Source organism: Lemur catta, chromosome 23 (assembly GCF_020740605.2).
Source record: "Lemur catta isolate mLemCat1 chromosome 23, mLemCat1.pri, whole genome shotgun sequence".
NCBI lineage: Eukaryota > Metazoa > Chordata > Mammalia > Primates > Lemuridae > Lemur > Lemur catta.
Window position 1 is genome coordinate 10269976 of NC_059150.1, and position 21972 is coordinate 10291947.

The 21972-nt window shown below is 42.2% G+C and overlaps 1 protein-coding gene across 2 annotated transcripts in view; it reads right to left on the reverse strand.

Annotated features, from left to right (window-relative positions):
* The window catches only part of KCNH1 (potassium voltage-gated channel subfamily H member 1), a 289657-nt gene extending 277265 nt beyond the window's left edge, over window positions 1–12392 (reverse strand). Inside the window, exon 1 of one of the 2 annotated variants that reach the window (XM_045536431.1) lies at window positions 12148–12392. In XM_045536431.1, the coding sequence (XP_045392387.1) occupies window positions 12148–12226 (79 nt within the window). In that variant the 5' untranslated portion in view covers window positions 12227–12392. The remainder of the gene's footprint in view (window positions 1–12147) is intronic. The other variant, XM_045536430.1, reaches the window with a different exon arrangement.
* Window positions 12393–21972: the final 9580 nt, after the last annotated feature.

Here is a 21972-nt window from a genome sequence, read left to right on the forward strand (position 1 = left end):
AAATGTGTCTTTGGAAAAAAATATGCTCTTCATATATTGAGATATATAGATAACATAGATATAGATATAATCTTTTGCAAGTAGAATGTATAACTTCCGATCAGCCAATTGCCCATTCTGAAGCTCCAAACCTGCCTCCAAATTAACATTTTTTGAACAGATCAAGTCCCTTCTAAATTGTTCAGTAAAATGTGTAGGCTCAACCTGGCTGCCCTTGCCGTGATTTATGCATTGGCTCTCATCTGAAAGTTCCCTATGTCTCCAGGTCTTCGATGCAAATTAGCCAGATTCTACTGCCTCCCTCTGATGCCTTTTTACCCCCTGAGGTCTGTAGCTGCAAGAATGCATGCAATTAAAGGTACGATTTCCTAAATTCAACCTTCCTCAACCCACACACAATTTTCCTCTGGTTCATAGAATAAAACAGTCTCTAAAATTTAAATGTCTCCCCTCCCCCTATAAAGTTTCTTCAACTGATGAGGCATTAGCCAAACTACACTACAATAGTCAGAAGTGTTAAAATCATTCTAAACCTTCCATTTGCCCATAAAGCATAACACAGAGATATTCTAAAAAGAAAGTATTTAAAAATTGCTTTTCCTCATAGTCATCACAAATAACAAAGGAGAAACTAACTAAAGCAATGACTTAGAAAGGTGGCTTGGTTTAGGCATTTACGCAGATAAAAGCTACATTCAGCAAACAGTTCACACAAGTTTATTGTTCTCTGCCAACACTTGTTATTTGCAGGGCTACAGTAAACATTTCACAATCAACTTCTAATAACTTGAGATATTTTACTTAGAAGAGAATATGTCTTCCTGATAATTTGTAATGTTATAGATTCCTAAGGATAGCAGTGCTCTTACAAAAAGCTAGTTTAAGTAAAAATATACTTTCCTTTCTTTTAGGACAATGAAACAATAAAAAGATAATGATTGAGATAAATGATGAGAACAAAAACTATGTATATAAACACCTGAGAAATACCAGGAAACAATAGTTTGATTTACCTGAACCTAAATAAAATCCATACCAGAAAGTGCTTTAAAAAAAAATCAAGATTTGGTAATGTTTGGGAGAATGGAGAAGATAGAATGAGAAGCAAGAAGTTAAATCAGTATGATACACCTAAATAAAACATCTAAAATGTTAATATCAGCCAAAGGCATTTTGTGGCTCTATTATATTTTTCAACAATAAAATTCCATGAAAATGACTCTTCTAAATTGTCAAGGGCCTAATCTTTGCACAAGACAAACTGAACTCCTAAGAAATTCAATGGTTATTTGCTTTCCCTGATTTTAATATCCTACAGAAATGCATTTTTTATTAAGTCAGTAAATTACAATGGAGAGAGAGATTTCAATTTCAAAAGCAAACTCAAACACTTCATTTACTGGGTATTTATCCCTAAGTACATGGTTTCAAAAGCATGACCTCCATCTTCATTTAGCATCAAATTAAGGATTTTAAAACAATAAAAGCAGATGAATCAGTTCCACAAGAAGACTGGAAGGGAATGAAAATATACATAAAAATGTGTTGAAATATAGACTTTGATTATTGAATGATATTTTACTTAATAAATAAGAGGTCAGTGATATGTTGAATTACTGCTAAGAAACATCTATGTGATCAATTATTAAAAAGTGAGTCAATAGATTAATCAATCAGGTGTTTTATTTTCATTCTTATAGTCATAATGTCTTAATGCATATCTGTAGGGGCACTTTGAACAAAAAAGTCTTAGAACACCACTGAATATCACAAAAAAACATTCATTACCAGAACTCAAAAATAGTGACTCAAAGTAAGCAATATAAAAATATTAATGGGCTGGGCGTGGTGGCTCATCCCTATAATCCTAGCACTTTGGGAGGTTGAGGCAGGATTGCTTGAGGCTAGCAGTTCAAAACCAGCCTGAGCAAGAGCAAGACCTCATCTCTACAGAAAATAGAAAAATTAGCTGGGCATGGTGATGCACGCCTAAAGTTCCAGCTACTCGGGAGGCTGAGGCAGGAGGATCGCTTGAGCCCAGGAGTTTGAGGTTGCTGTGAGCTATAATGAAGCCATTGCACTCTTTGGGTGATAGAGCAGATCCTGTCTCAAAAAAAAAAAAAAAATTAGTATTAGAAAAAGGATTTTTTTAAGTTAGTTTTATATTTCCCTCCTCTATTATTTTAAAACTTTCTTAGCAAGGATAGAGTATAGTATCAGAGTGAATGGAAAGAATCTCAGAGCAGCTCAGTTTAATACAACACATATTTGCATGTATACTTTGTCCCAGGTATGACAGAGCGCAGGGGACACCCCTGCCATTTGAAGGCTATGCCCAGCCTCCCTGTCTGGCATTATCTGCCCCACTATACAGATCACAAAACTCCCTACCCCACCCCACCACCCAGGCCTGTAGCAGAAAAAATGGCTTGAAATATCAGCAAAAATGTTTTATGTCTCTTTAAAACATCTCCCACTCCTTTTTGAGAACTAGGACCTGCATCCCTGCCTCAGGCCAGTGGGCAGGAGGGGCAGGAGAGTGCCCTTTGTTCTTTGTGCCACAGAAGATGGGATTAATCCGGGCAGAGGTCAGGAGATCATTCTTAGCCAAAGGTAGGATTCATTGGAGGTCACGAGATTATATTAGTTGAAGATGAGACTGTCCTTTTTTTTTTTTTTAGAAGATGGGGTTGATCAGAACCTTTAAAAGCTCTGTACTTCTGCTCAGAAAGATGATGGCATTTTTCAGACAGTAGTCTCCATTCTCTTCATTTACCAGCAGATTAATAAACTTCTCTTTCCTTCTCCTCAAACCACTTGTCCTCGGTCTTCTGATGTGGCCTGAGAGACAAGTGCCAAACTTTCAGTAACCGGCCCAAGTCACAGAAGACTAGACCAGTAATGAACTACTGGCGAAACAACCATAGTCAGGGATGGGCCAATGAGATTTTTTGCTCCAAACCAAAAACTAAGACGCTAACACTGAGAGATCCGTAGAGTTGAGCAGACATCTTTGACCATGTACATGCTGGTGAGTAAAGGGAGAGAGGTGGTCTTGAGAGAGAAACAAGGAGCTCAGACAGACATATAGGACAGCAGCTACAGAGGCCATGTGAGGTGAGAACTGGACAGAGACAGACAGGCAGACATGGATACATGGAGGCAGAGACTAGACAGACAGACAAAAAACAGGGACAAATGGATGGTGGCAGAGGTAGACAACAATGACATGCAGATAGTGACAAAGATGGATGGCAGACAGTGACAGCTGGCAACTCAGACTAAAGACAGATAGTGACATAGGCGGGAAGATAGGCAGAATGAGGAAAGGAGCGGAGAGTGAGGGGGTGGAGGGGCATAGGGCATGGGGAGGGGAACAGGCCAAGAGCAAGAGACCAATAACAAGACCTAGAGAATAAGCAAGAGACCAAGAGAGGAGAGAGGATATGAGATACTGAAAAAAGAGTCAGGCCAAGAGCCAAAGAGAGAGACAGAATGGGAAGAAGAAAATCAGGAAATCCAGAGAGAAGGCGTTACTAGAGACATGTGAGAGGCAGGGACTAGGGAGCTGGAGGAGAGGAAGCATTTTAAATGAAGAGAATAACAGAGAAGAGCAGCAGAAGTCTGGCTGGAGCATAGTCCCTGAGTGTTATAGCTAGATCTGGAAGTATAAAGGGGAACTTCATCTGATGGAAGAAGAGTGGCTAGAATTTAGGACCTCCTCTTTCTTTAAAAAGTATTAGTTATTTCAAAATGGCAGATTGAGCGCACACATTTATCTCCTCATTCTAGAATGATAAAAACAAATGGAAAATGAACATGAAAGCATTTCATCAAGCTTGCAGGTGACCAACTCACTGTACTGAAAAGCAAGCATCCCTTTGTCAGGCAGACAGGTGTTTTTGCATGTCAAAAGGATACCTGAATGCATCTCTTCTCACCAGGTTCACCCCCGTGACTGCTACTGGTCTGGACAAAAGGCTTCATCCATAGAATGAGTAACTGTCTCTTTCAGTCAGTGTTGGCAGGAAAACATGACACACTCCATGGGTAATTTGAGGAGTGTTTAATAAAGGAACTATTTACAAAGACATGGGTGAAGTATAAGCAGTAGTGTGCTAGTAAACCGACTCTGGGCAGAAAAGAGCCCTGATTTACATCATTTGCCAATTTCTAAGGTGTAAATATCCCCACTATGGCAGTTTTCAAGCTTCCAGAGTGAAGTCCCTGAACCAGGAATAAGGAAGAGATGTGCATAATCAGATCTCGAGAGGTAATACCAGCCATCTGCAGCCTGTTCCCACACACCACTAAGGAAAACCTCAAGAGATAGCACAGTACCCCAGGTGAGTAACAGATGGAAGCTTTAGGTCTCCAAACCTACCCAAATTGAAAGAGAGCAAGCTGGAGATGCAACCTTTAATCAAGGGAAAACAGCTAGGCTGCCGTGACCTTGCAGGAAGGGAACTAGGAGAATAAGTGCTACGACTTCTCTCTCATCGCCTGTCTCATGTGGAGTGCCCCACAAGCTGAAGTCAGCCAGAAGCCAGAAAGCAAGGGAGCCTACAGAGTAATCTATACAGGTCAGCCTCCCAGGACACAGAACACGCCGGAGAAGAGAAGAGAGTCGTTCTAGAGAGGCAAACAGAAGATAATGCAGTTCATTGGGCCACAGAGAAGCTCAAAGCACAACCTTAATGGCAGCAGCAAAGAACTCTAATATATTCAGTCCCACTAATGCTGAGAAGGGAGAAAAGTAAATAAAATAAAAATTCAAAAATCCATTTAATTGAAATAAATATAGTCTTATCACTCAAATTAACTCAATTTTCTTTGCCATCATCATAGAAGTTCTACTCTAAGATACACTTTCCAACTTCAGTCTTAATACAAACCAAAGTTATGCGGAAGATAAATATCAGGAAAATTTATCTTGCTGACATCTTTCAACTGCTGACTCCAACACTCTGAGAAGGCCAGTGGGGGATGCCTACATCATTTTTTTAAGGGAAGAGAGAGAAGACGAGAAGCCATTTCTCTTCTTTACAGAAGTGCCTGATGTCATTGCAGAACCTTTAAAAAGCTATGAGAAATGATGGTTTTGAGGCACTCTGTTAATAATTGCATTAATAATTATAGGATTGGCCCAGTTAATTTCAGAACATCAGTTTTATGCAACATAGGACTAATCAAAAGAGTTCTCATTTTAATTTACATAATGAACAATCTTGGTATGAGTAAGCAAATTGACTATTGGCATAACTCTATAATACCTATTCAGAAGAATTTTAAGTAGTTTTGTCATTAACAGGAGTGCTTGACTGTTCGAGCAGAGACTATGAGAACTAAAGGAGATGCTGAAGTTGGCCAGACTGCAGTCTATTCAGCAAGACTGCACTTGCGTAGTGAACAACCGGAGCAGCAGACAAATTCCAGCATCTAGGATATGCTGAAAACCTACAACAGTGGATGAGCAACCCAAGATGCATTCAAAGAAGACAGAGCAATGGGATATCCCAAAGGAATGAGGTTTTTTTTTAAGGAAACTTCAAGCACATGAAAACAAAGCTTCCCCTATTTTGCAGTCTTCTCCTTTTAATTCATTTACAGGATCTGGTCATCCCACATCCAACCTCACAAAAAAGAAATAGCTATAAAATCTAAGAATAATCTGGGGTGAGGTGTTTACAAGGGAAAAATATGTAGTAAGTGTTGAATCAGTATAACATCTCTTAAATCTTTGGAGAGGTTTACAAAGCATGTTGGTTTCCATCAGGGATTCCTCAGTGAGACCCAGTATCCCAACAGCCTCACTCGTGTTGGTCTTCCCAGTCTTCAGCACAGTGTTGGGCACGTAGGAGGTCCGCCATGGTCATCAAACTGAACCACAAATTAGCCTTTGCTTTTTGTTTTAATTTTCCTTTGCGTTTTGATTCCTTCACTAAATCTGTGTCCTGACTTCGGTCATTTTGTTTTATTTCTTTTGCTGAAACAAATATAAATCATTCACTTCCTGGTTCCTTCTCCCTTCCAGCCCTAATTCTTACATAATCTCTGTCCCCAGGGTTTATTGCTTCTCAATTTAAGAAAATGAATTTCCTAAACATACACACACACCAAAAAAAAAAAAAAACCCACCACCCTTGCATGTGCCCTTTGCACATAATTCTGACTGTAGGAGTCTTTCACGTCATTTACAATTACGTGTGAGGGAGCTTCTCAGTGAGAACATTGAAACGCACAGTAGACACTAATACCTCCCAAAGGACAAGAGCCAGTTTTGTTTTCATTTCATTTTGATCATGTGCTCACTATTAACATAACTCTAAATGACCCTGTTTTATTAGTTCCTAGATTGTTTGGGCAATGTCACTATTAAAGAAAAAAAGGAGAAAATACCAAATGTTGGCAAGGATGTAGGGTCATGGAAACTCTCATATACTGCTGGTGGGAGTGTAAATTGATACAAACCCTTCGGAAAATTGTCTGGCAGCATGCACCACAGTTAAACATATGCCTCTCAGGTTTATACCCAAGAGACATGTGTGCCCACATGCACCAAAAGACATGTGCAAGAATGTTTGTAGCTGCATTAATAGCACAAAACTGGAAACAGTCCACATGTCCATCAACAGCAGAATGGATTAAAAAGAAATGTGTGGTATGGCCACAACATGTGAGTATTATACAGCAGTGAAAAATGAATCAACAGTACATGCAACAACATGGAGGAATTGCCAACTCACAAAAGAATGCATGATCCCATGTATATTAAGCTCAAAAACAGATTAAAAAAAACTGTAGTGTTGAGGAATGCAAAACAAGGGGGTAAAATTATGAGGTAAAGCAAAAAAGCAATCACTATAACATCAGGAGGCTCCCTTTGGGAGGAGAGTAAAGGAGTTGGGATCAGGAGGATCCTAGGTGGCTTCGGCAGTGCTGGCAAGATTCTATTTCTTGAAATAGGTGGTTATGACACATCATTCACTCCATAGAAATGTGTTGAGATGCACAAAATTTTGTTTTATGTGCTTCTCTATTTGTGATATTAAACAATGAGAAAAAGTTTTTTATAAAAGGAAGAATCAGACAAAATAACTGTTTAAAAATCTTTTTAAAAAGGTTGGCAACTGGAAAAAGCAGTGGGCCAGGTAGGTTTTATTCCATGGGGCAGACCTCGAATGAGTGGTAGCTATAAAAGGACATATTTTAGGGAGACCAAATGAGAGCAGCTAAGAAGAAGGAGGAGGAGAAGAGGAGAAAAGAAAGAAAAGATTCATAACTATAATTGCCTAAAAACAAAATATTCCTTGTAATAAAGTGCGTGTCCCATCAGTGAAGTTAGTCAAGCATGGGCTGGATAACCATTGGGAAAGATGTTCCGGAAAGGATTCAAACACTGGAAAAGGAATTGCCTATCATAGCCCTTCAGATCTAAGGTTCTGTGATTCTATTTCCCTTTCTCACCAGTTATAGGTGTGGCCACTGAGAGAGAGAAACAAAAAAACAAACTGATGGTCCAAATATTCTAAATGCATAAAGCAGATACTCATTCTATGAAAAGGATTCCTTTCAACAAATAGCTAAAGTAGATTTTAAATGTTGTTTACAGGCCATTAACTAACCAAAAATAAAGGGAAGGAAAGAATTAAAGAGCTTCAAGGATCTACTGCCAAATGAAGTCCAACCATAAAGGAAGAGCTGGCGTCAGAAAGAATGAAGCCAAGGATTCAATTTACCTACAATATTCCTCAAATGCGTCCGTTCTTTTAAGATAGATTATTAAAATAGAAGGATTTCATAAAAATCATGGTGTTCATAAGGTTTATTGCCTTAACATTAAATCAGAAGGCTTCATTCTCTCAATCCCCAGCTAACATCAATCAATAGATTTAACTTTTTGAGACTTTCAGGGAAAGACGGCTGAGCCTTGACTGAAGGTTATCTTAGAACCTATTACAAGAGAAAACAAGCTGTGTAGAGTTGGCAATAATGCAGATTATCATCCATCCCCCTTTCAGAGCCACAACGGATTTTAACCAGTTTTCTGTTTTATAAATATTACCACGGCTCAACACATCTATGGGAAGACACAACATTACCCATGGCTCCCATCCTGTTTGCTAACCAATTATACCAACAACCTGAACCAACTTAACACTACACAAAAACACAGCTGATTTAGCAATCTGTAAATTATACATGTACATAAATCTGTACCAAAATGTGCTGCATTTCACTCCTGCTAATGTGCATGGATTTCTACTGGCACCTACAATTGTTTGATATAGGTTCCTGAACACTAAAACATATGTTCTGCCTAGAACGGGACCATTTAGAGTAATATTTTTGTAGTTTCCTGGCACCAAGGTCTGCCAGCCTTCCTAAGACAGATCTCCTATTTGCTTCAGCGAGCATTCTGACGAGTGCCTGCAGATTTAAGCAACCATCAAAAAATATTCTGGAACAACACTTTCCAACCATGAATAGAATCGGGCTGGCTTTGCCTATGTGGCAACAAAGCAGTCGCATTTAAAATGATCACTAACGTGATCATAACCAAAATCAAATCAACTCTGGGGTGGTAATTATTCCTGCTGACTACTTACAACAATCCAAAAAATGGATAATTATCAAATCTTTCCTTCAAATGGAATTCAAAATGTATCAAAGAAAGTTAAAGTAGATTTTAGTGCCAGCAAGACCAGTAAAAAAAGCTCAGGAATGTTTTTTAAATACAGTGACAGGCCTAAGTAACAGTTGCAGCCAGACAACACTGTAGCACAGGGGCAAGAACCTTGGACCAAGATTCATTAGAATGTAACTTACTAATCAAAAAGAGGGTTTCTAATTTTCCACTGTATCTCCAGCGTTCAATAAATACAAATCTTTGTTAAATGAATAAACCAATAGCGACTGCTGACTAGTGCCTGATCTCCCTCTAATTGCCTTTTTCTAACTCTGCCTTCTACTACTAGCAGTACATAAATCACTTAACCTGAGGAATCTTAGTTCCTTAAACTCGAAAATGGAGACTCTGCAGCTCCTCTGCTGGCTTATGAGGATCAAAGGTGATATTCTATGAAAAGTGACCTGGTGCTTTATAATGGAGCACACAGATGTTAAGTGCCCATTATCACACCTCTGCCTTCAGCTAAACCACTGACAAAGGTGAAAGACCCCCCTTCCTTGAAATATAATTAGCCTCTCCTTTGCCCTATTATTCTGTTTGGATGTGGCGGCATGGCTGTTAGCCAAAATGGATGTTTTTCTTGTTGTTATAACATTTTATTTAATCTCCACTGGGAAATTATGCTTCTTGAGAGAACAGAATGGCAACACAAGGAAAGCTTTTGCATGGCGTACCCTAAAGAACATGACACTGAAGTCAAGTGGCTTGGGGCCCCATCAGTTTTGCCTCTAAATATATGGAGAAAGTTACTTGCATCAGTTTCTTTATCTATACAATGATGGAGAAGAAGAGGTAGACTAGAAATTATTTAAGGTCTGTCTCATCCTACAGTTCTATGATATTCCAGACACCAGATATTCAAACAACCCCCAGACAAAGCCAGTTCTATTATTCATTAGCATATAATATGAATAGTATTTTTAAGGATGATGAAAATAGTTCCACAGACTAAGTCATAAGGGCTGGAGAAACAATGCTACAAGAAGGAAGTATGATTGATATCCTCTAGAGACCACCAGCCACAGGCACTGTCTGCTCTGCCACGTTAAATAAGTCACTTAATCTCTAGGACTCGGTTTTCTGATCTGTAAAAGAGGAATAGTAATGCCACATAGGGCCACTGGCAGAAAACACCTAATAAAGTGATCATCCAGTATTGCTATTTAAAGGTAAAACGCTATTTAAATACTGTCATGTCCAAAAACAGGCTTGTGGAGTTTAAAATGAGACAATCAATATCTTTAAATAGACTGTTTCCATCACAGTAAAATAATATAATGCATGCAGACATTGTGATATTTATAAGAGTTCACATTTTTTTCCATTCCTGTTCAGGAAATATTACAAAAGAGATCACTAAAAAATTAACCTCCATGTTTCAAGATCAGAACCTTTTTTTCTGAGAAATAGATAATTTTAAGAGTTCATCCAACTCTTCCAAAAGTGTTTAGTTTTGTTGATAATGTTCATTTGGTTGTTTAATTAAAATCAAGCTGTTAGGACTGGTGCTGAAATGAAAATACCCACGCTAAAAATATTCCCAGCAACTTATTCTATTGACATCCTATGTATGCTTGCGGAGAAGTGGCTCTAAGAAGATAAACTGAACTAGAAGGTATTCTGCCTTTCTCAGCTCCAGGACCCTTAAGGTTCTCCTACAAACCCAACAACTTCATGACTGTAACATGTAAGTTTCACTTCCTGCTCTCTCCATACAAAAACATACACTGTATAGTTAGATACAGGTTTCCCTTCTCATTTAAAGGACACTGCCTCTTCACCGGAAAAAATGAAATTGTCATTGGTATTTATAAGTTGATGTCACTGACAATGGGGTCCCCAAATTTGCAAGATTGTCTCCATACCCCTTAACAGGACAATAACAATGGCATTAACAGCACAGTAACTTTTAAATAATGATTTTATTTTAAAAATCCATGAACACCTCCAGCTATTTTATGGCAGAAGAGTTCCTCGTGGCTTGTTCACATAGTAATTACCATCCCCTCTCATCTCCAGGTAATGACTGTGACGTTGCTCTAAAAGCCACCTTAGTTTGAATAAGGAAGACCTTAAAGGAAGAGGCGAAACACTCTTCAATATTCTTATTCTTAAGAGGCACATGGTAAAGATGTGATCATTTCCAAATAAGTTCTTAATACATGATAATTTGCTATGCTAGTTGATGTGTTTTATTATAAGATAAACTTAAACCACATTATTTAATTAAAGAGTATTTATTAGTAGCATAAGTCACTTTTCATGCATGCCCTTTCCCAGAATCCCTAACTAAATCCAATGAAAGCTCATCGTTTTAAACACAAGCTCCTTAAGGGTCTGAAACAGTGATATTTACACAATTAAAACCATTTCCTGAGTTAGCTCCTCATGTCATCCTGGTAGAAGAATGTCATCTGTCTCTGGAAGGAAAGGGGTCCAGGAGCCCGCAAAGAGCATCTTAGGCTTGGCTCTCTATTGTTGTAACTGTTTGATGAACTGGTGTGCGCTGCACCTTCCAACTACCAGGACTCCTATTTGCTCTGCAAGTTCTTTAGCTGGGGTCTCCCCGCGGGGGGTCCGAAAGGCGATTGAAATTGGTCCTTGCATCCTTGCGCCTTTGCATCCCTGCTCACCTCCCAGAGCTTCATGCTACTGTCCATCTTAATGCCACAGGGATACAGATGAATGCTGAGGATCGGTTTATTGGATAACGGATCTACGTATAGGCTTGATGAGTTTGGGAATTGATAGGTGAGCAAGACTTAAGAATGGCAGAAAACACAGTTGCAGGACTGGAAGAGGGGAAACATGACAGGTGACCACTTAGCCTGCTCTGCACCTGTGCCCTCCACTTCCTGCCTGACTCCAAGAAAGCCATCTGCCCCTCACGAACCTGAACTTAACCTCGAAGTGGGTGCGTGGCCGAACGGATGGAAGCCGGCAGCCGACAGCACGTCCCTAAGTCCCCGCGTCCCTACACCTCTGACTTTTCAGCTTCAGGGAGGGAAGGCGGAGGCAGCTGCATCACATTATTACGAGGGGGCCGGGACCCGGGGGTGCCTGTCTCTACTGCTGGCTGTCCCCGGGGAGTAGCCCGAGCCCCGAGAGCCCGGGCCGGCGGGGGCTGCGGGGGCAGGACCGCTCCTGCTGCGACCGGCTTCCCATCACTTTTCCCAGTACTTCGCTCCGCAGCTGTCACTCTCTCGGAGCTGAGACCGAGACGGCGTGAGAAAGGCCCACAAGGCGTCCCCGGGAGCGCTCTCCTCTCGGGATGGGGCCCACCAGACCCCGCCCAGCCCGGCCCCCCTCTCCCTGCCCCCCGGAGGCAGCCCCGGGCGCCCGCGCGGCGACTCCGCGGGGGCTGCTGCGTCTGCGGGCGCGGGGCGGCGGGAGGCGTCTGCGAAGAAGGCGCGGATAAAAAGCCTGGGTAACCGACATCCGAATGCACCTCTTACCATTGGACCGCCGGACGATATTCTCCAGAAACGTGTTTTGCGGGGCCACCAGTCCCCTCCTGCCCCCGGCCATGGTCATCCTCCCGGCAGCTCCGGGTCTGGGGGGCGTCCCGGCGCGGCTTCTCACGGCAGCAGCAGGCTGGGCGCGGGGCCCGCACGCGATCCCGGCCCGCGGCGCCCCATGCGCCCCGCGGGGACCCGGGCGGTCAGGGGCGGTGGCTCCCTCCGGCTGCCACCCTCGCGCCCTCCTCGCGCCTCCCTCCCTGCTGCCCGCCTCGCAGTGCTCTCGCGCCGGGCTGGCTCTCTGCAGCCGCCTCCGGGTGGGCGGAGGGAGCAGCCGCGCCTGGGCCGGGGGCGCCCCCTACCGGGCGCGAGCCCCGCGCCGGCCTCCGGGAGACGGAGCAGGGGGCTCCCGCCGCCGCCGGGAAGCGGCAGGTGGCCGCGCGCCAAGGCTGGGACGGCAGCGCCACCCTCTGGGAACAGCCGGGATGCGCCTCGGGCCGGGCGGAGAGGAGGGCATCGTGAGCAGCGTTCTTGGTGGATCCACCCCAGCAAGGTCACAACGAGTCTTGGGGGAGCAAGAGGACGTAACTCCCCCTTTGCTCCGTTTCAGGCTGGGGTCCTCTGAGGCTCCGGGAACACCTTCTTGCCTTTCTGTAGGGTTTGTTAGTCTGATCGCAGTTGGCCCACCTTGCTCCTGAAGCCAGGCTTTTACCAGCAGTTATTACTAACGAAGTGGTGTTGTAAGTTGCGGGGTAACTGACAGATTCCGCTTCAGAAGAAGTGTCTCGTTTTGTCTTTACCACAGGCACATATGCAGGCTCCTGACGTTTGGTAAATTTCCTGACTTACTGACCTGATTTCCACGCTTATCCAGTGAATATTCTACCAAAAGGGCCAAGAAAATATATATGTATAGACATAACTTTTTTTTTAGCTGAAGCACCTCTTATGATCAGTATGTAAGCTTTGGAAACAGGAACAAACTAACTGAAAACTGTCACAAATGGTAGACTTGTCTACAAGGGCAAATGCTTGGGGTGGGAGTAGGGGACAGCATTAATTAAGCAACGGTAACCTTGGCTTGAAGGGCAGTGTACAGTGCAGAGGATAATCTACTAGTTTTTATAGCTGTCCCTGGTATAAGGAAGAATCTCTTACACCCAAGGTTTCTAGGCAGGAGCTAAGACAACCGACCTTAGTTCACTTATGTTGGGGGATTTCTACCTGAGCATACTCTGTACCTGTCTTTCTACTATATATCCCCAGTGTGTGTGACAGGAGGCTAAGCTTATGCCCCACAGAAGTAATGAGTCGATAGTTCACTAGTTAGTTTCAGACTGAGTCAACTGCCAACACAAAAATGTAAGAAGAGAAAAACTGTCCCTGGAACTTAATTGTCTGGGTAACCATCCTGACACATCCTAATGTATTGCAAAGACACCCTGTCTCGGTTAATTAATTTCAAAAACAGAAGAACTAATTCTTGCCCAGCAATCTCTCAGAGTCGCTGTGAAGATCAAACAAGATTATGTAGAGGACAGCACTCTAAATCATAAAGCTCTATACCAAGGTCAGACATCATCATTGGAGTGACTAAATAGATTGGGCCATTACAAATATCATCCTTTGTCTCGTCTTGTGTAAACACAAAGTAAACAGATGACTGCTGTTAGCAGAGAGTTGGATAAGGCCGTCACAGGCTTTGAAATGAAAGTAATGATATACTTCTTCCTTAAAATATTGTACCCATCGTATCAGTCACACAGCGCAGAGTTGTGATTTCTTAAACCCTAGCTCCGCCTAGTGGTTGTTTGTTCTGTTACAAATAAGATAACTAGTTGAAGAGAACTCTGAAATGTATTTGGTACTGAGCTGAGCTGGTTTGCTGTCTGCTCACTTCATCAGAATCAGTTCATTTGACTAAACTCCTCAAGATTGTGTTATCCACTGCACAAACACGCCCAAGGGGAGATTTTTCATGACAATATTAAAAACCCATCAAGCAACCTCATAATCCAGCTTGTGAAAGGAAGATAAAGAAAAAAAGAATGGGGGAAGAACACAGTCATAAACAATTGATAAAATTTCTTAGATTTTAACGAGCTCTCATGTTCTGTGGCTCAGATAAAATGGAAATAGATGCTATTCATTTGAGATGATCAATGTCAAAGCCTTAGTAGGCCACCTGATAAGAAAAAGAAATAAGGAGTTGTCTCTCATTTCAAATGTACTGTCACAGCGGTTCTCACTGTGTAAGTGTGTGGGTGTGTGTATGTGTGTGTGTTGGCACTTTTTTGTAATTTGAACTATAATTTTTATTGGCACACTTAAATTAAAAGACTAAAACACCACTAAAAAGTCCACAATCTTGGCTGGGCACAGTGGCTCATGCCTACAATCCTAGTATCTGGGAGGTGAAGGTGGGAGGATCGCTTAAGGTCAGGAGTTCAAGACTAGCTTGAGCGACAGTGAGACCCCATTTCTGCCAAAAATGGAAAAATTAACTGGGCATGGTGGTCTGGGTACTATTAGGTGTCTCAGTTGTTTTTCAGTCTTCTCCAAAGATCCTTTGATGCTTTCTTTTCCAGTTAACTTCCTCAATTCATTCGTGGGGTTGGAACCTATGATATGTTACTGCAATTCGTTCTAACATGACTTCTGGTAAAAAGACCTTATTTTGTCTTTTAATAAAATATTGGAGTATCTAATTAGGACTTTGATAACCCCGCTATATTAGTTACCTATTGCTACATAACAAAGCGGTGCATAATTTATCCACTTAAAACAACACATACTACCTCACAGTTTCCCTGGCTCAGGAATCCACGTGCAGCTCAGCCTGGGAGCCTTCAGTGCACGGCCTCTCACCTGAAGGCTCAACCAGCAGAGGATCTGCTTCTAAGCTCCCTTACATGTTTTTAACAAGATTTAATTACTCGCAGGTTGTTAGCCAAAAGCCCACTTCAGTTTCTTGCCCTGTGGGTCTCTCCATAGGGCAGCTCACAAAATGGCACCTGACTTTGCACAGAGCAAGCAAGTGACAGCAGAAGAGTGAGTGTCCACGATGAAAGTCACAGTCTCACGGTCTTTTTGTGATCCAGTTGCAGAAGTGACATCCCATCCCCATCACTTCTGCTAGATTCTGCTCATGAAAACTCAAGCCCACACTCAAGGGGAAGGGATGCCATGAGGGCGTGAATACCAGGGTGCAGAGATCGCTGCAAACTTTCTTAGAGGCTGCTCCCCACGTCTGCTTTTGACCCAAAACATCTGTAAACCATCGTCCACCACAAACATTCCCCTGTATCTTTGGGATATTCAGTCACTGAACTCCTCTATTCATTAACACCATGCACTACCACCACCATGGCCTTTACTTCCCAAGTTACTCAGCTTAGAAGGCATAGTCTGTCATTTCAGAAACTCTCTACCTGTACCTTAGACTCCCTCCCCTCTGTCTTTTCATAATTCCCAACTCTGGATAAAGCACGAGATCGGCTCCCTCTGGGTCTGCATCCTGGCAGCTAAGCCACGCTGGAGGAAGTTGGCAAAACAGGCCAGGTTGGCATTGCTGTCCCGTAACGATGTCCTACCCCAGCAGAGCCCTCAGCACGCCTGGCGGTCATGCTCTACTGCTCTAGGTCAGCTTGATTTCCACTCCTCCCCATTTTAAAACTTCTTCCATCCTTCTCACTCTCTCAATTTCAATTTTGTGCCCCATTTCCCAAAGAATTAGAGCCAACGATGCAAGTTCCCTTGACCTTCTGCCACAAACACCTGTTTGCAATTGTTACTGTCCTCTCGTCTTTTCCACCTTTGGAAACTGCACTGAGCTCTGAATCTCACCCCCTGCTGCCTTCTCAGAAGGTAGCTTTATACCTTCTCTATCGTGGGTCTTCCACGTCTCCTCTCTGCTGAATCCTGCATGTGCGTATTAAAAATAAAAATCCCCTTTTGATTCAAGAAGGTTAAAAAAGAAAAATTAATAATAAAAATAAACAAAAATAAATAAATAAAATCCCCTGACACCTCTTCCCACTCTACCAGCTTCTATCCTGTATTTCTCCTCTTCTCTGCTCTTGATCTTTAAAGGATCGCCTGAACTCACTGTGTCCATTTCCTCACATCCTATTCTCTCTCCAATCCAATCCATCCACTTCCCCTCCCATCGCTGTACTTAAATGGTTCTCACTAAGGTCATTAATGACCTCCATCCATATCACTAAAGCCAGTGGATGATTTTAGCCTTCATACTACCGGACCTCTTGACGGCACTTGTAACACACTCTTCCCTTGGCCTCTGTGATCCCATATTCTTCCTTTTCCTCCTATGTCTTTGTAGTGGCATTATTCGTGTTATGGTTTCCCAGCACCTTTTAAATGCATTTCCATATTGTGCTCGTTTCCTTCATTATGAGTCCCACCTCCCCCGCCAACCCCAAGGCACAGGCTAGGGCCTGCACTGCCAGCCTCGCTCACAACCAAGGGTAAGCATGTGAGCTGGGCTCTGCCTCTCAGTTGCACCCGCAGGAGACTTAGAAGAAAATGGCATGAGGAAGGAAACAAGGACCCATTTTGCTTGCATATGTATTGTGAGGGTTAAATTTGGTAATATATGTAGAGCATTTAGAACAGTGCCTGGAACAATACAAGCACTGTGTGTTAGCTGTTATTATTCTTAAAGGAATAGTGATCTTGCTCTGACAAAGGGCTAGCAAGAAAGAACCTTAGTAATCACAAAAACCAGGGTTGAGGTTCATTACCCGGTTGTATCCGGTGTCAATTGCTCAAGCAATCTTTCCACTGTTAGGGTGGTGTCAACTAAAATTGCTCAAGCAATCTTTCCACTGTTAGGGTGGTGTCAACTAAAATAAAATTTTAAGGCTCACTGCCCCCCAGCCAGCTGACTAAATGGACCCCCTCATGGCCAAAGGAATATCCTAAAACTAAATTGCCTGCCAGGAGGAAGGAGGTCAGACATGCCTTATCATGCCCCCCTCCCTTCTTGGGGACATCCTTTGTAACCCATTAACAGGCCTAAGGGTATGCAAGACAAACATACAGGTACTCAATTTACACAACAAATCTATGTCTGGTGCCTTATCTCTGATAAACAGCTCCTTAGGTTAAAACATTCCAAGCCTTCTGACAAAGCTTCATGTCTTTAATCAATTACAAGTCAAAGCATCTTTAAACCCACCTATAACCCTCTTCCAGATGGCCCACCTTTTCATGCCACACCAGTGTATGCCTCCCACATATTGATTTATAACTTTACCTGTAACCCCTGTCTCCCTGAAATGTATAAAACCAAACTGTAACCCAGCCACAGCGAGTCCACTTGCTCAAGGCTTCTTGAGTGTGGCTCCCCGTCATGGTCCTCGAATTTGGCTCAGAGTAAATCTCTTTAAAATTATTTTACAGAGTTTAGCTTTTTTTCTGTTGACAGTGGGAAGCCTCGTAGGTGCTCTCGGTGTAGGTGGAGAAAAGTCTCACACAGAGACTGGGATATATACCCAAGTTAAAAAGTTGTTTTTTCCCTTTAGAAGGCAAGAGAGAAGGAGAGAGCGAGAGAGGAAAGAGAGGGAGAGCAGGGAGAGGGCGTGGCCCCCCACAGAAAGAGGAGGGGTGCCAGCACCCAGGCCAAGTGGATGCTGATTTTGTGGGGACAAAGAGAAAGAAAAAAATAGTGATTCTTGTCAGCTGAAACCGAAGCGGCTGTGGAGTAGTTAGCAGGAGGCAGCTGGGAGACGTCAGGTTGCCCATTTTTCTTGTTTTCTCTGCTCCTGGAGGCTTGGTTGTCTCTGAGATGTAGTCAGGCTTATCGCGGGGATGTGATTTTGCCCCTGAGATACGGTTTCGGGGCAGGAAACTAAGGCCTGGAGTTTGCCCCCCTGCTGTCCATCCTGGAGCTTCTCTGGAACACCTTGAGGCTGTAAAGCAAATTCTAAAAGCAGCTTCTGGCAAATGTAAAGAGAAAGATTTACATTTCCTTTTTATCTGTTGGGCTCCTTTTAGACGTTGGGAAAGCAGAACCTGACAGGGTGCCTGCCTGCAGAGAGGAAGAGTTTGTTTGTAGGATTGATCTTTAGCTGTTATTAGGAAATTTTGGGATTAGATATTTTTCCAGTGATTTCAGCAAAGCGGCCCCTTTTACCCGCCTCCGCCTCCCAAGTAGCTGGACTGCAGATGCACCCCACAACCTGCTCCTCTGCTCTGGCCATCCTTTTCTGTAAGTTCTATCTCAGCATTAACAGGCCCCTCTGTGGCTACCTAGCAAGTCACTTAGTCAATTACCTTTTAGTAATAACTACACAGAAGGAATACTCAGGAGCCTGATTCAACTTACCTGTGTAAAGGAACTATTAAAACATCACAACACAGTTCTGAAAGTACTATTATAAATCATCCTGGTAAGGAAGGAAGTGAAGAGGGACGTATAGAAACCAGAGCATCTACAGCTCTGCAAATACTGCCTCTTTAGAGGAGCCTAAGTGCAGAAATAACAAAAGATAAATGCCAAAGAGTTGTATCAACCCGTGAAACAAATGCCAGAGACTAACTCCCTTAACGTTCTGAGAATTGAGGAAAATGCTGCAGGCAACCAAAATCTCATTCTTAGGACAAGAAAATGAATATATAAAGCAGAGGACCATGATTTGGAGAATATGCATGCACAGAAATGTAACAAATGGCAGAGAACATGGAATTCCTCATGGTCCCTTTTGCTCCTACCTTCTTTGTTAAAGAGAACATTTAAACTGGAGTCAATTTTCCTCCAACAAAAAGAAGAAATTGAAATCTAAACTATGGAAAAAACATATTAAGAAACTGTATGGCTAAAGTTAATTCAAGTTTCCAAGCCCCACTAAATGAAAAATCAGAGGTACCGGAAGCCTAAACACAAGAAAATGTTTTGTTTTCTTTGAAATGGGTAAGAAATGAATTATTTTGAAAACCACAGTTTAGCTTGATGCTCATTCTAGAAAAATTGCTGGTAGGTTATTAAACAGGTGGGTTGGGAGTGCCAGAAAGGAAAGAATTAATCACTGGGAAGTAGAATGGCTAAATCAAGCGAAAAAAGAGAGAGGAGCAGGAGATGGTAGGAGGAGAGTACAAGGGAAAATCATGAAAGCCTTTGAAATGGACCAAAAAGACTGCAGGAGGAAGTCCTCGATGAAAAATAGGCAGTGTCTAGCACATACTTCCAAGATACCTAATCTACAGGGTCTTTTTGCCTTTCATGGTCTTTAAACTATAACTCTGTAAGTTATAGACAACTGGCAACAATGCAAATTATTCTTGTCCAGAGACAGGAAAATGAATTGTTTCTGATGGAGTTTTTTAATTGATTGTCCTCCTCTACTGTTTTTGAAGGAAATTCATTTCCTAATGACCTGTATGGCCTATGTATGTGTCTGCTCTTTGGATTCTCCCTTGAATCTTTTTTTTTTTTTTTGGTAGCATCTTACCAGCTCCCTCACTAATTACTGAGTTAAATAAAATCTATGACCTGTGGTTTTTTTTTTTTTTTCATATTTGCACAAGATGCATGATTTTCTCTTTAAAAATATATCCTTTTGTGGAGCCAGGCATGGTGGCTCACACCCATAACCCTAGCACTTTGGGAGGCAGAGGTGGGAGGATCACTTGAGGTCAGGAGTTTAGAGACCAGCCTGAGCAAGAGCAAGACCCCATCTCTACAAAAAATAGAAAAATTAGCCAGAAGTGGTGGTGTTCACCTGTAGTCCCAGCCACTCAGGAGGCTGGGGCAGGAGGATCCCTTGAACACAGGCGACAGAGCAAGAACTTGTCTCAAAAAATGTATATATATATATATATATATATATGTATCCTTTTATTGGAGGATGGGAGAAGCTTCCAGGCAGAGGGAATAATTACAATGTTTTTAAAATATGGTATTGAGAATGAACATGGTATGTTGGTAGCAAGAGAGGCACAGGAGTAGTAGGGAGGTGAAGCTTGAAGGGTAAGCAAAATTTAGGTCAAATGGGCTTTTTGATATAATGGAAGTGAAACATGTATTATCTTAACAGCTGGTACCACAATTCCTCTTAGGGAGGTTTCTCTAAGTTTTCGAGGCAGTACTTGGAATGCTACTTGATGATAGAGCACAAGACATGAATGTCAGTGGGGACCAAGGAAAACATTTTAGGAGGTGGCTAAAGTGATCTTTCTAAAACAAAGAAACAAATTTGCTTTAGCTCCTGAAAGATGAGGGAAAGAGGAGAATCAGGAGTATGACATGCAATTGGAGATTATGTAAGGTGAAGAGCGAGTAATAAAATCTGGAGTCAGAGTAGCTAAAAGGCATTTCAAAAAATGGATGCCTAATGCTTAATCTGACGTCATTCATTTGTGTAGGTGCTATGTAAACCCTTCCAAAATTAGCTTCGAGTCAGCTAATTTTACAGGCAAATTCTAGGGGATTCCATAAGTGTTTGTAGAACTTCAAAGGGAACAGAATGACATATCTGAGTTGCTACAGAGGCACAACCCACTAAAACAGGAGCCCATAAGGGAGGCTCTGATGCAAAAGACGCACCCCACAGAGACACCAAAATCTTAGGAACTCGGATTTCCTAGGATTTGAGGTGACCTTATTTAGCTCTCAATGGGTAATACATGTACAGCTGACACATGGGTTACATAAACCAAGCACAATGAGCTTCAGCTTGGTCTTGGAAATAACAGAGAGCCACTATCATTCCAGAGGAGGCTGGAGTACCAAGACAGCCATGCCTAGAGGTTAGGAAATGACACGAAAACAAGGGCAAGCAAGTGCTGCCTCCAGGTTGGGAGAGCAAGAGAAGAGTTGCAAATTACAGAGCATCTTATTTTGTATATGTAGAAAAATTACTTTACATGGGCCATTAAAAATAAACTCATGAAAGCTAGGACACAGAGCAGTGCTGTGATTGACAAAGTAACAGGGAAAAGGCCAGACAGCTGTTTGGATCACCGACTCATTGTTTCACACTTCTAGTTTCTAACAGGGGAAGGTCTAAAATTAGCTTCTCAAGTATTTTCAGCATTTAAGAAATCATATTAGCACTGGTGCATGGGAAAAATGGAAATGACATGCAAACAACCTCCTAGGGAGCACTGACTTTTTTTCAGAAATAGTTTGTGGAAGGACCATCTTTCTTACTAACTACAAACACTTTTTGAGGATCAACTTGTGTCGGGATACTCTGACAGATCCAGTTGATTGAGAGTTCACTCAGTACTGAATAGCAAAGGAGAAAAGTAATCTTTTACTGGCATCAGTTAGCATTGTGGTTAAAAATATGAGCTTTAGAGTCAAACAATCCAGTTTGAGACCCAGCTGTACACCTTACTGGCTGAGTGATCTTAGGCAAGTGACTTAACCTCTCTCTGCCTCTGTTTTCAACTATAAATGAGGGTTAATAACAATAACTTTCTTAAAAGAGTAATAAGGATTAAACAATAACAATAATGGCTAACTTAATAAGCAATAATAGCATTTAATGTTTGCCACACTGTGTAAAGCACTTTGTATGTACTTTTTAATCCCTACAAGAACTCTGTGAGGCCAGGTGTGGTGGCTCACACCTGTAATCCTAGCACTCTGGGAGGCCAAGGTGGGAGGATCGCTTGAGCTCAGGAGTTCGAGACCAGCCTGAGCAAGAGTGAGACTCCATCTCTACTAAAAATAGAAAAAATTAGCCAGGCGTGGTGACATGCGCCTGTAGTCCCAGCTAAGTGGGAGGCTGAAGCAGGAAGATTGCTCGAGCCCAGGAGTTTGAGATATAAGCTTGCATACCTTATTAAGTTGAT